The sequence below is a fragment of the Chiloscyllium plagiosum genome, chromosome 12, assembly GCF_004010195.1.
Source record: "Chiloscyllium plagiosum isolate BGI_BamShark_2017 chromosome 12, ASM401019v2, whole genome shotgun sequence".
NCBI classification, from domain to species: domain Eukaryota; kingdom Metazoa; phylum Chordata; class Chondrichthyes; order Orectolobiformes; family Hemiscylliidae; genus Chiloscyllium; species Chiloscyllium plagiosum.
This window is the reverse complement of record NC_057721.1, coordinates 1,346,104-1,360,302: the sequence shown is the minus strand read 5'-3', so window position 1 is coordinate 1,360,302 and position 14,199 is coordinate 1,346,104. Positions and strand designations below refer to the sequence as shown.

Genomic DNA, 14,199 nt, shown 5'->3' with positions numbered 1-14,199 from the left:
TGCTAGAGGAAACCATATTCTCCCTATGCAGACATAGGGAGAATATGGGAAAACCACAGACAGCTGCCTGAGGCTGGAATTAAACCCAGGTCCCGAGCACTGTGAGGTAGCAGTGCTAACCACTGAGCCAGTCTGTGGAGAGTTTGCACACAGTCTCCCCATGTCTACATGGGTTTTTTCCCAATCAACATACAAATCCACTGCAATCGAATTGAATAGCTGAAGGGCTGAAGGATCAAAAGGGGCTGAATGGCCTATTTGTGTTCCTAGTCGCTAACGGTGTTCACTAATTCCTTCCATCCTATTACTTCACATAAGAATCAGAAACATAGACAGGAGATTGTCAACTTTGACAAGTCTAACCCTCTTGGAAGGAGCCAGGGTATAGGGAAATGCCACTCTCCATGCAGTAGTACTGGTGAACAGCGCAGAAAACTAAATAAAGTATTTTCAAGGAATAGCATTTAAAATCAAAATGCAGTTCGACCAGGAACTAATTATAATCAAAAAAGGTTCTGGGATTTACATGTGAAAGAACTGAAACCAACAGGGTCATTCTAAAAGATGAGAGACTTAATAACCAATCCAGGTCTTTTTTCAATATATAATTTCAGTTTCATCACACTGTGAACTTTTGCTACAAATTCTGTCTTACAATCTTATACTCCACAACCATCTGATGATGGAGGAGCGCTCTGAAAGATAGTGCTTCCAATTAAACCTGTTGGACTATAACCTGGTGTGGTGTGATTTTTAACTTTGTACACCCCAGTCCAACACCAGCATCTCCAAATTATAGCATTGACAGCATTGTGGGCCATGTAATTAAAGCAGAAGTAATATCTGGATTTATTTTGAAACTAATGCAAGGAAACATTGATAGGATACTGTGAATAGACCTGTCAACATGGAAAAAATATTGAGAGTTAGATAAATTATGAAACCCACTAAATATATACTTATAATGAGATTTACAAAATTAGAATCTTCTGATGAGGAAGTTAAACACTTAATGTTTCACACACTTTGACATTCCAAGACATTTTGACATTCCAAGGGCAAAATCTCTTTTTAACTAGAAGATAATATAGTAGAATAACAAAAGTCATTTTCAGCCACTAGCAAGTTAAATAATCTAACCAGGATCTTTCATTCACCATCCCCCACCAAAATCTTAGTGGAGCATACTAATGGGGGCAGAAAATGGATCATGGCAATCCAGCAGATTTCCTGTCAGACATGACATTGCAATAGTTCTATCTGTGCCCCTGTATATGTGGAAATGAATTGAAATAATAGCAATGGAAATACATTAGGCAATATATTTTCTACATTTTACTCAAAACACTGCTGAATACCAGGGAAATCAGTTTATCTATGGCATCCGATATTGTAATGGGAACTTTTGAAATATTGAGGATCTTGTGCAGATAATTATTCCACAATCAATTTCTCAGGCTATAAGGCAAATTTATTTTGGATTTTAAACTTTTACTCTTTTCAAGGCTTGCAGCCTCTTCAACAAAATCTGAAAGGTGTACCTGTTGGAGGCAGGTATGTATTTGTTCCAGGCTAGAATGTTGGTCAGATTCAGGCACACATCTTCATGGTTGTTGACAGTCAGTCGCTTCAGGGAAGCACCCCAATTTTGCTCAGGCTGAACATATTAATATATATGTGTTTCCATGAAACTATTAAATATGGTTATATTACTTTAACTCAGCTGTTTAAAATCAGCAATTATAAATTGATGCTCTTATTGTGACACTGACCATATTTCCATGTTAGTAGTTCCCAATTCTTAACCATCTCAAGCTCACCCTTCAACCAAGAGTCATCCAGCATTGATGGGGTTGCCACTCTTTTCCGGTTGACCTCTGTGTGTAACTGAATGGTAACGTGACAAATAGACAAAGCAGAGTTAACGTTTTTGGGTCCAAAAGCAGAGTCACTGGACCCACAGATGCTGACAACGGTCAGGTCAAAGTTGAGGGAGACGCGGAGGCTCTGGAAGGACTGTGAGGAGATGAGGCTCGGACTGGAGGAGGGGGGACGCCCTCCCACATTCCAGAGGGACAGGGTGCAGGTTTCCCCTGCTGCCCCGGGGAGTGGGTACGGCTCTCCCGGGAAGCTCAGCTCCAGCTGGGCCAACGTCAGCTCCTCCGCCTCCTCAAGCACTGACAGGTTAAAGTAGAGCCTTCTCCGAGTGCAGAGCCATGGCTGGGATCCCAGGCCAGAGATCGGACTCCCTGACAAAAAACAAACAAACAACGATTTGCATTTATGTAGCGCCACCAACCTAATCAAGCATCCCAAGGTGCTACTTCGTAGTATTATAAAACAAAGAAAGGCATACATGGAGTTGGCAGATCAGGCAAGCTAGAGTCCATTCAAGGAAGCACATTTTCATTAGAATCTTAAGGCACAAAAGCAAAATGGAGATTCAGAGATTCCCAGAGCCTGGAGTTGAGGCAACTGAATGCAGGGGACACAAGTGACAGAGCAAATAAAACTGGGAATGCAACCAGAGGTCAGTGTTTGAGGAATGCTGATATCTCAGGGGGTCATGGAATTGGAGGAGAATACAGTACAGAGATAGGTGGGGTAAGGCCTCGAGGGAGTTGAAAAACAGGATGAGAGTTTTTTTTAAAAATCAAGATGTTGCTTGAGCAGGAGCTGTGTAGGTCAGACAGCACAGGGATGATAAGGGTTCAGACTGGCTGCAAATTAAGGCACAGATTGGATTAGATTTGCTATGGTGTGGAAACAGGCCCTTCGGCCCAACAAATCCACGCCAACCCTCCAAAGAGCAACCCATCCAGACCCATTTACCCCTGATTAACGTACCTAACACTAAGGGCAATTTAGCATGGCCAATTCACCTAACCTGCACATCTTTGGATTTATGGGAGGAAACCGGAGCACCCGGAGGAAACCCACGCAGACACGGGGAGAATGTGCAAACTCCACACAGACAGTCACCCAAAGTGGGAATCGAACCCGGGTCCCTAGCGCTGTGAGGTAGCAGTGCTAACCACTGAGCCACCGTGCCGCCCTAAACAGCATTTTGGATAACCTCAAGTTTCCAGAGGATTGTGTGTCAGAGAGGCGCCAGGAGTGTGTGGGAATAACTGAGTCTGGGGTTGGATGAGAATTAGAGCAGCAAATGATCTGAGGCGGGGCAACGGGGTGGAAATTACTGGTTTCAGTGAGGAGATTGGAAGTTAGTCTTGGGGTCAAATGTGACACTAAGGCTGTGAAAAGACATGCAGTCTGAGAGGCGGTGGTGATGAGATAGTGCCAGGACCTGTCAGTGTCATCAGAGAGATGTAAACATGAAGGCCCAGGGAAGGATTCAGGAGGCAAATGGGAGATGGTGGGGTGGAGGGGAATAGTTTGAATGATTGGTCAGGCCAAGAGTTGTTTTTCCTGCGGTGAGAGGGACAATAGCTGAAGAGATGTGTTCCCAAATTAGATTAGATTAGATTAGACTCCCTACAGTGTGATTAGATTAGATTATTTAGATTAGATTACATTACAGTGTGGAAACAGGCCCTTCGGCCCAACAAGTCCACACCGACCCGCCGAAGCGAAACCCACCCATACCCCTACATTTACCCCTTACCTAACACTACGGGCAATTTAGCACAGCCAATTCACCTGACCTGCACATCTTTGTGACTGTGGGAGGAAACCGGAGCACCTGGAGGAAACCCACGCAGACACGGGGAAAACGTGCAAACGTCCACACAGTCAGTCGCCTGAGGCGGGAATTGAACCCGGGTCTCTGGCGCTGTGAGGCAGCAGTGCTAACCACTTTGCCACCGTGCCGTCCAGTGTGGAAACAGGCCCTTCAGCCCAACCAGTCCACACCAACCCTCCGAAGAGTAACCCAGCCAGACCCATTTCCCTCTGACTAATGCACCTAACACTATGGGCAATTTAGCATGGCCAATTCACCTGAACTGCACATCTTTGGATTGTGGGAGGAAACCGGAGCACCCGGAGGAAACCCACGCAAACACGGGGAGAATGTAGAAACTCCACACAGACTGTCGCCCGAGGCTGGAATCGAACCTAGGACCCTTAAAACATCTGCACGACCAGCGAATGGCGCAGGTCAAAACTGTCTCCGGAGTAGGCATACAGATCCCACCTACATGGGGCAACACTGACCGTGCCCAAATGGGGGCACACTGATCCTACCCCATGGGGGGCATACTGACCTCAGGCTGATCCTGCCACCATGGGGGGCATACTGACCTTGACATCAATGTCCCCCAACCCTCACCATGCACCCCCCCCCCCCCTCATCCTTCACTTCCAGGTAACACAACCTCAGAATGAGCCCAGTCCTCCCAGGTAGCGCCACGCCCACACAGACACCACTTGCTTCAGGAATTCAGACTGAGCCACACCACACCCCTCCCAAAGGAAACGGGGGACTCCCTGACTGACCGCCCACTCCACCCCCACCAAGGAAAGGCAGGTTGGGCCTCCCAATTAAGGACGAGTTGTAATAATAATAGAGGCTCAAATACATTCACTAATCATTGATACCCAGCCAAAAGTGATAACCGAGCATCACATTCTTCAACAGGACAGGGAGCAGTACAGCTCCTTCTCGGGTATTTGCTGTCACTCCGACAGTATGACAGGGAGGGGATACAGTGTTTACCACAGACACAAGACCCTGCTGCTCTCCGAATCACTGCCAGTGGTTATTCCCTGCTCCAGCTTCCTCCCAACTTTGTTTCCTCTCAACCTGCCAGCAAATCCTTATCCACACATCCCCCTGATCGAGCTTTCCCTCAAAACCCTGTCGGTAATATTTCCCTCACTCATTCCACTTGGCTGTGAGTACCAAATTCTAACAGGAAGGAGTAGTTAGCCAGGCTGCTCCTACCAAACCCCCAACTCCCTGAATTCACCCCCTCAGCCACTTCACCCTGCCTTAGGGTCACTTACCCAGATCGGGAAGATGACGGACAGTGTCTCCATCCACCCCCATCTCATCCACTCGGCACGGCTCAGCTCCAGTCGGGTCGTCCTGGGTGAGGGGCCTAGACCTCCTGTGGTACATTTTCCAGAACTGAGCTGGCACAGGCCTGGGCTCAGAGGGCTGGGGTCTGCTCCGTAAACCCAACGCTTTCAGGAAGGCCTTCTCCTGAACCAGGGGCTCCAGCAGCGGTTCCCCCAGCCCGACTGGGCAAAGGGAAATCACAGTGACACAGAGAGAGAGCCAGCCCAGCGCAGCCATTGTTAGCTCCAGCACCAGGAGAAAAAGCTGGGCCCAGTCCTGTTACAAAGCAGGGTCAGACTCAATTAACCCAGTCAACTGGTGATTCAAGCTCTCTCTCTCTCTATATATATCTATCTATCTGTCTGTAATTAACATTTCAACAGGGAGCCCCCCCTCCCCCTCCCCCGGAAGCAGCCTCACATTCTGGGGCTGAGGGGAGCAAGGAACCTTCCTGCCTTCACCATTTGGGATCCTGACTGCTGGTGTCCCTGGGTTTGAATAAGCTGCCAACGTTCATCAATTCTCACCTATGGTGAGTGCTCAGTGGCTCTTCAAAGGAGCTGAATAATGGTGTTTGCATCTGAAAGGAGCTCCCTCTCCATCCCAGACAGACACTGCTGGACTTCATGTTAACATCATAAGCTCTCCCCTTCAACTCAGACAGCTTTGTGGAGTCTCCCAGACTGAAGTGTGTATTCCTGGTAGTCTGCAGGGACAGGCATCCAGCTGTTAGGCCAAATAGCGAGTCAGCCTTTCAACTCAAGAATGAGCAGTCTTTCTTTAAGCAGTGAGAATTTGGGAGGCACAGAGAGTTTTAGACACAAAAAGCACTCAAAGTTACTGAACAATACAAAACAAAAAATCATTAAAGCTAACAGGATTGGATTGCAATCCAGAAAAAAGCCACTTGGCCCTCTGCCTCTGTACTGGCCCTCTGCACAAGCAATACTCCCTGCATAGCCCTGCATTTAACCTCACTTGAGCTAATGATCCTGCTCCCATTTGAAGGTTTCCATTGAACCATTGTTATCAAAATTTGAATGGACTTCTTTAGTATTGATCTCTCTCTGCAGCTTCTCTGCAGCTGTGACATTGTAACCTGCACTTTGTTCTGTTACCCTGATGTATGTGTAGAGTACATTCTGCCTGTAAAGCATATAAGACAGCACTTTTCACCGTGTACTTCGGTACACGGAATAATAATAAATCAAATCAAAACCTGCCTCCACCACACGATCAGGTAGTGTACTCCTGACCCTATCCACTTGCTGCACAAAAAAGGTGTTTCCCTTATGTCTCATAAGATGTAGGAACAAAGGTAGACCATTCAGCCCATAGGGTATGGTGCTGGAAAAGCACAGCAGGTCAGGCAGATCCGAGGAGCAGGTAAATCGACTTTTCGGGCATAAGCTGTTCATCAGGAAGGGCTTTTGCCCGAAACGTCGATTTTCCTGCTCCTTGGATGCCGCCTGACCTGCTGTGCTTTTCCAGCACCACACTCTTGACTCTGATCTCCAGCATCTGCAGTCCTCACTTTCACCATTCAGCCCACAGAGTCTGCTCCACCATCCAATGAGATTATACCTTCATTGCTACTTTTGCTTTTACTCGGTTCCCCCTAGTTCTCTATCCTAGCCCCACAGGGAATGCTTCTCCCTGCTGACTGTGCCCAGGCCCCCTTCATGATTTAGAATAATGGAACATCACGTTTCACCTCAAAGGGGCTGGATACAAAGGAGTGGAAAGTGGTACATGTGTCTAAAGGTCACCACATCACCAATACAGAACTCAATGCTACACAATAAATGTAAGAATGGACCTCAGAGGGAGGACTGCATAGCTTGATATTCACGAGCGTGATAATCTTTTCTTCTTTATTCGTCCGCGTGTTGAGGGCATCGCTGCCTAAGTAGAATTTATTGCCCATCCCTATTTCCCCAGAGGCAGTTTCAGAGTCAACCATGTTGCTGTGGTCTGGAGTCACATGTAGGCCAAACCAGGTAAGGATGGCAGATTTCCTTTGCCTAAAGGAACCAGATGAGTTTTCCCAATAATCATCCAACAATCATTAGTCTGTTAGTTCCAGATTTTTTAAAAGTTGAATTCAAATTCCATGTGCTGCAGTAAGGTTTGAACCTGGGTCCCCAGAATAACACTTTAATTCCCCCTCCCACTCCACCAAAGACATGCAGGTCCTTGGCCTCCTCCCATCGCCAGACCATGGCAACACGACGCCTTATCATCCTCACCCTCACCTCCTTCCACCTATCGTATTCCCAATGCCCCTCCCCCTAGTCCCTCCTCCCTGCCTTTTATCTTAGCCTGCTTGGCATGCCCTCCTCATTCCTGAAGAAGGGTTTATGCCTGTAACGTCGATTCTCCTGCTCCTTGGATGCTGCCTGACCTGCTGCGCTTTTCCAGCAACACATTTTTCAGCTCTGATCTCCAGCATCTGCAGTCCTCACTTTCTCCCCAGAATAACACCACCAGGCCATCATCTTCCCCTATTCAGGCTGTTAAAGGGTTAAGTTCTGAAAACTGGCTCTACAGACGAGGCTTATACATTCTTGTTGTTAACTAATTAAGATAATTGAAGGAGTTGATATGTTGGGTAGGGAGGAATCATTACCTTTGTTTGAGGGGTGGAGGGTAGTCCAGAACAAGGGGAGGGGCGTATGACCTTAAATTAGAGCTACCCATTTACACCAAGGAGTATGCATATATGGAACTCTCCCTTCAAAAGTGTAGTTGAAAATTCTGAAACAGAATTTGGGAGATTTTTTTAATTAGATACAGTTGTTAGGGATTACAGAACCAAACCTGATAGCTGAGGTTGGGCCATAGATTAATTAATTGAATGATATAGGTTAGTTTGAAGGGCTGAATGGCCTCTTTCAGTTGCTAAACTATAAAGCTAAGTTATGTTACCACTGATTCCTCCCCTCTTAAAAGACTTGATTGGAAGTAATGAAAATGAAAATTCTGGTTACTTTAAATCTGTCAAGACTCTGTATCTGGGATTAACCCTATCGCTGTCAGTCTGGGATGGAGAGGCAGTCAGGATCCCAAATGGTGAAGGCAGGAAGGTTCCTTGCTCCCCTCAGCCCCAGAATGTGAGGCTGCTCCCGGGGGGGGGGGATGAATCACCAGTAGACTGGGTTAATTGAGTCTGACCCTGCTTTGTAACAGGACTGGGCCCAGCTTTTTCTCTTGAGTCCCCTGGTGCTGGAGCTCACAATGGCTGCGCTGGGCTGGCTCTCTCTCTCTGTGTCACTGTGACTTCCCTTTGCCCAGTCGGGCTGGGGGAACCGCTGCTGGAGCCCCTGGTTCAGGAGAAGGCCTTCCTGAAAGCGTTGGGTTTACGGAGCAGACCCCAGCCCTCTGAGCCCAGGCCTGTGCCAGCTCAGTTCTGGAAAATGTACCACAGGAGGTCTAGGCCCCTCACCCAGGACGACCCGACTGGAGCTGAGCCGTGCCAAGTGGATGAGATGGGGGTGGATGGAGACACTGTCCGTCATCTTCCTGATCTGGGTAAGTGACCCTAAGGCAGGGTGAAGTGGCTGATGGGGTAGGAGCAGTTAGTCTGGCTACTCCTCTGAGGACTGAACATTGAGTTCTCCAATTTCAAATAAGCTTCCTCCTCAGCCTCTTGCCCCGCCCCCCATGATGTTCATCGACCCTTCCTTCCAGCCACCAACTATTTATTCCTCCCACTGACCAACCAAATCATACCCTCTACCTGTGTTGACCTATCCCCACCTCACCACCCTGCACCTTCCTCTTTCCTCACCCCCACCCCACCCCCAATCTCCACCTTTATCTGGGCCTTCCCTTACACCCACCCCCAGCCCTGAGGAAGGGTTACACCTAAAATGTTGACTTCTCCACCTCCTGATGCTGCCTGGCTTACTGTGTTCATCCAGCCTGTCTACCTTGGATTCCAGCATCTACAGGTTTGTTTTGTCTCTGATAACAAGGCCTGGTGTGGGTGGTAGAGGGCTAGGACAGGGAGATAGTTCAGGCCCTAAAGTTACTGAACTCTTATCTGCAGGGTCCCCAAGTGGAAAATGATGTGTTATTCTTCCAGCTTGCACTGAGCTTTGCTGGAACACTGCAGCAAGCCTGGGGCAGACATGTTGGCCAAGGAACAGGGTGATGTGTTTTAAAGTGGCAGGAAACTGGAAGCTTCCTCTTTTCCCTCCTACAACAGCAATAGGGTTAATCTTGTCTTTACCTATCATCCCACCAGCATCCACACCCAGAAGATCATCAGCCACCATTTCTGCTACCTCCAGAGAGAGAGCATCACCAGACACACATTCCCCTCCCTTCTCCTCTCGTCTGCCTTCCACAGAGACTATTCCCTCTCAGGACACCCTGGTCCACTCTTCCTTTGCTTCCAAAACCCCATGGCACCTTCCCCTGTAACCACATCTTCCCATCCCTTGCACCTTTCCATTTACCTCCTCCCTCTTCTCTACTCTCCAGGAGAAGCAGCCCTTTACCTGCGCTTCCCACAATTCCTCAATGTGAGGAATAAGAGAATGATCAGAGAGAGGGTAGGGCCGATCAGGGATAGTGCAGGGATCTTGAGGCCTGGAGTCTGAAGAGGTAGGAGAGGCTCTGAATGAGTTTTTTTCCTTCAGTATTCGCTGGAAAGGGACCTCGTTGATGGTGGGAACACCATGGACCAGATTAATCCCACAGTCTACTGCATTCGATGCTCACAATGTGGTCTCCTCTCTACACTGGGGAAACTAAGTGGAGACTGGGTGACCACTTCGCAGCACTCCTGTGTTCTGCCTGCACAAAACACCCCGAGTTTCCAACAGTCTGCCACTTTAACACACCACCTTGTTCCCTGACCAAGACCTCTGTGTCTCAGGTTTGCTGCAGTGCTCCAGCAAAGCTCAGTGCAAGCTGGAAGAATAACACCTCATTTTCCACTTGGGGACCCTGCAGCCCTCCAGATTCGAAATAAAATTGAATAATTTTAGGGCTGAACTTGCCCCATGCCCTAGGTCCCGGTCTCTCACACCAGGCTTGTTATCAGCTACCCTGCCATTACACACTACCTATTGATAGCCACTAACAGTCTCCATTAACAGCTATTTACTCTCCCAGCCAGATTGTTATCAACTCCTTTGTCTGTCCAACTGTTCTTTGGGCTGTATCCCTGTCCATTGTTTACTCCTTACCCTGTCCTCCACTCTATCTTCTGCATATAAAATGGACTGAGGAGAGCTAGGAGGGGGCATGAAAAAGCCTTGGTGGGAAGGACTAGGGAAAACCTAAAACCATTTTACACTTATGTGAGGAATAAGAGAATGATCAGAGAGAGGGTAGGGCCGATCAGGGATAGTGCAGGGAACTTGTGCCTGGAGTCTGAAGAGGTAGGAGAGGCTCTGAATGAGTTTTTTTCCTTCAGTATTCACTGGAAAGGGACCTCATTGATGGTGGGAACACCATAGACCAGATTAATCGGCTTGAGCAGTTTGATATTAAGAAAATGGATATGTGGAAATTCAGGGAAGCATGAAGATAGCTAGTCCCCAGGGCCGGACCAGATATAGGGTTGAAACTTTATTGCTGGAACAGCACAGCAGGTCAGGCAGCATCCAGGGAACAGGAGATTCGACGTTTCGGGCACAGGCCCTTCTTCAGGAATGAAGAAGGGCCTGTGCCCAAAACGTCGAATCTCCTGTTCCCTGGATGCTGCCTGACCTACTGTGCTGTTCCAGCAATAAAGTTTCAACTTTGATCTCCAGCATCTGCAGACCTCACTTTCTCCCCGGACCAGATATATCCAAGGGAAGTGAGGAATGATCTCTGGCGATGATCTTTGCATCTTCACTCTGCATGGGGGTAGTACCAGCTGATTGGAGGGAGGCGAATGTTGTTCCTCTGTTTGTGAAAGGGAATAGGGAAATCCTGGGAATTACAGACCAGTCAGCCTTATGTCTGTTGTAAGCTAAGTACTGGAAAGGATTCTGAGATACGATTTGTAACTATTTGGAAAAACATAGTTTGATTAAAGATAGTCAGTCAGCAGGGCTTTGTGAGGGGCAGGTCAGACCTCACAAGTCTCACTGAGTTCTTTGAGGATGTGACGAGACAAGTTGATGAAGTTTGAGCAGTGGATGTGGATTTCAGTAAGGCATTTGATAAGGTTCCCCACAGTAGGCTTATTCAGAAAGTAAGGTGGTATGGGATACAGGGAAATGTGGCTGTCTGGATACAGAATTGGCTGGCCGAAAGAAGACAGCGAGTGGTAGTGGATGGAAAGTGTTCGGCCTGGAAGTTTGTGACCAGTGGTGTCCCGCAGGGAGCTGTTCTTGGGCCTCTGCTCTTTGAAATTTTATAAATGACTTGGATGAAGAAATAGAAGGATGGTTTGGTAAGTCTGCTGATGACACAAAGGCCGGTGCTGCTGTAGACAGTGTTGAGGGCTGTTGCAGGCTACAACATGACATTGACAGGATGCAGAGCTGGGCTGAGAAGTGGCTGATGGAGTTCACCCTGGATAAGTGCAAAGTGATTCATTTTGAAAGGTCAAATTTGAATGCTGAGCATTGGGTTAAAGACAGGATTCTTGGCAGTGTGGAGAAGCAGTGGGATCTTGGAGTCCACATATGTAGATCCCTCAAAGTTGCCACCCAAGTTGATAGGGTTGTTATTAATGAGTATGGTGTTTTGGCTTTTATTAACAGGGGGTTGAGTTTAAGAGCCATGAGGTTTTGCTGCAACTCTAAACCCTGGTTAGATCACGCTTGGAATATTGTGTCCTGTTCTGGTTACCTCATTATAGGAAGGATGTGGCTGCTTTAGAGAGGGTACAGAGAAGATTTACCAGGACGCTGCCTCGACCCAAGGGCTTGTCTTAAGAGGTTGAGTGAGCTAGAGCTTTTTCACACTGGAGAGAAGGAAGAGAGGTGACTTGATAGAGGTGTACAAGGTAGTGAGAGGCATAGATAGAGTAGATACCAGAGACTTTTCCCCAGGACAGAAATAGCTGTCACAAGGGGTCATAATTTAAAGGTGTTTGGAGGAAGGTTTAGGGTGATGCCAGAGGTTCTTAACACAGAGTGGTGGGTGTGGGGAACGCACTGCCAGCGATGGGAGTAGAGTCTGAGACATTAGGGACATTTAAGTGACTGCTGGACAAGCACATGGATGGCAGTAATTTGCAGGGTGTGCAAATTATGTTGATCTTAGATTAAGATAAATGCTTGGCACAACATCATGGGTGAAATGGCCTGTAATGTGCTGTTCTGCTCCATGTTCTATATCTGTTCACAGCCTTAGAGTCATGTTTGACCCAAGGCTAACTTCCCATCTCGTCACTGAAACCAGTCATTTCCCACCTATATTACGTCGCCCCACCTCCAATCAATCGCTGCTATAATTCACACCCAACTGAGACTCTGCTATTCCCACACACTCCCAGCGCTTCTCTGACATACAATCCTCTGGAGATTATCCAAGATGATGTTTCCCGTGCCTTAATGTGCTGTCTGACTCTACACCAGTTCCGCCTCGAGCAACATCTTGATTTTCTGAAAACAAATTCTCGTCCTTCTTTTCAAATCCCTGCATTGTTTGTTTCTCTCTGAGATATCAGCATTCCTTTAACTCTCTCCTCTGGTTGCATTCCCAGTTTTATTTGCTCTGTCACTTGTGTCCCCTGCATTCAGTTGCCTCAACCCCAGGCTCTGGGAATCTCTGAATCTCCATTTTGCTTTTGTGCTTTAAGATTCTAATGAAAATGTGCTTCCTTGAATGGACTCTAGCTCGCCTGATCTGCCAACTCCATGTATGCCTTTCTTTGTTTTATAATACTACAAAGTAGCACCTTGGGATGCTTGATTAGGTTGGTGGCGCTACATAAATGCAAATCGTTGTTTGTTTGTTTTTTGTCAGGGAGTCCGATCTCTGGCCTGGGATCCCAGCCGTGGCTCTGCACTCGGAGAAGGCTCTACTTTAACCTGTCAGTGCTTGAGGAGGCGGAGGAGCTGACGTTGGCCCAGCTGGAGCTGAGCTTCCCGGGAGAGCCGTACCCACTCCCCGGGGCAGCAGGGGAAACCTGCACCCTGTCCCTCTGGAATGTGGGAGGGCGCCCCTCCTCCAGTCCGAGCCTCATCTCCTCACAGTCCTTCCAGAGCCTCCGCGTCTCCCTCAACTTTGACCTGACTGTTGTCTCCAGGGCCTGGAGGCAGCACAGCGGGAACCCGGGTGCCATCCTGGAGGTGGGCAGCTCCCTGACGGGAAGCAGGCGGGTACCGGGCCTGGCCTGTGCCCGTCTCGGACTGGCCTTGCGCGCCTCACTGCTGGTGGTGAGCCTGAACCGGGAGAAATGCCGGGCGTCAAGGAGGAAGAGGAGCTCCTTCCAGCTGCCCCTGGCCTTCAGCCGCGTCTGCAAACGCAGGAGGCTCCACATCCAGTTCAGGGACGTGGGCTGGCAGCACTGGATCATTGCCCCCCAGGGCTACATGGCCAACTATTGCCACGGGGAGTGCCCTTACCCACTGAGCGAAAGCCTCAACGGCACCAACCATGCCATTCTGCAAACCCTGGTGCACGCCACTGACCCTGAGGACACTCCCCAACCCTGCTGTGTCCCCATTAAACTCTCCCCCATCTCCATGCTCTATTACGATAACAATGACAACGTTGTCCTGAGACACTATGATGAGATGGTGGTGGATGAGTGCGGCTGCCGATGAGATCTTCCTCCAAGCAAAGTTGTTTTTAATTCTGTTGCTGTTGTCCCTCTTTTAGCCTATTTTATATGATTTATTTCTTCCCCCACAATAAACATTTGCTTTCAAACTATATTTTTTAGTGTCAAGCTGGTTTTGGTTTTTATCTCCAAATGTGACAGTTTTCCAACTTGCTTTGCAGAGTCATTTTGATATTTAAAGCTCATTCATCTGACCGAGGCCCAGCAGAACTAATTGTGGAATATCTGGAATTAAGAGTCTCATCATGACCACAAAACTACTGTCAGGAAAGATCCACAGCAGGTTATAGTCCAACAGGTTTATTTGGAAGCACTAGCTTTCAGAGCCCTGCTCCTTCGTCAAGTGGTTGTGGAGAATAAGACTGTAAGACACAGAATTTATAGCAAAAGTTTACAGTGTGATGTAACTGAAATTATATATTGATAAAGACCTGGA

At 47.9% G+C, this 14,199-nt stretch overlaps 2 protein-coding genes across 2 annotated transcripts; one reads left to right on the top strand and one right to left on the bottom strand.

The window, feature by feature from the left end:
- Window positions 1–1,740: 1,740 nt before the first annotated feature.
- LOC122555470 (growth/differentiation factor 3-like) lies at window positions 1,741–5,962 on the bottom strand. The gene is made up of 2 exons (XM_043701497.1): window positions 4,969–5,962; window positions 1,741–2,249 (listed from the first exon to the last, which is right to left on the bottom strand). Exons 1-2 carry the CDS (start codon window positions 5,258–5,260, stop codon window positions 1,741–1,743), a joined length of 801 nt encoding a protein of 266 aa, XP_043557432.1. The 5' UTR covers window positions 5,261–5,962.
- Window positions 5,963–8,211: 2,249 nt separating this feature from the next.
- On the top strand, window positions 8,212–13,862 carry LOC122555529 (protein DVR-1-like). The gene is made up of 2 exons (XM_043701548.1): window positions 8,212–8,554; window positions 12,944–13,862. Exons 1-2 carry the CDS (start codon window positions 8,440–8,442, stop codon window positions 13,744–13,746), a joined length of 918 nt encoding a protein of 305 aa, XP_043557483.1. The 5' UTR covers window positions 8,212–8,439; the 3' UTR covers window positions 13,747–13,862.
- The last annotated feature ends 337 nt before the right edge of the window (window positions 13,863–14,199 follow it).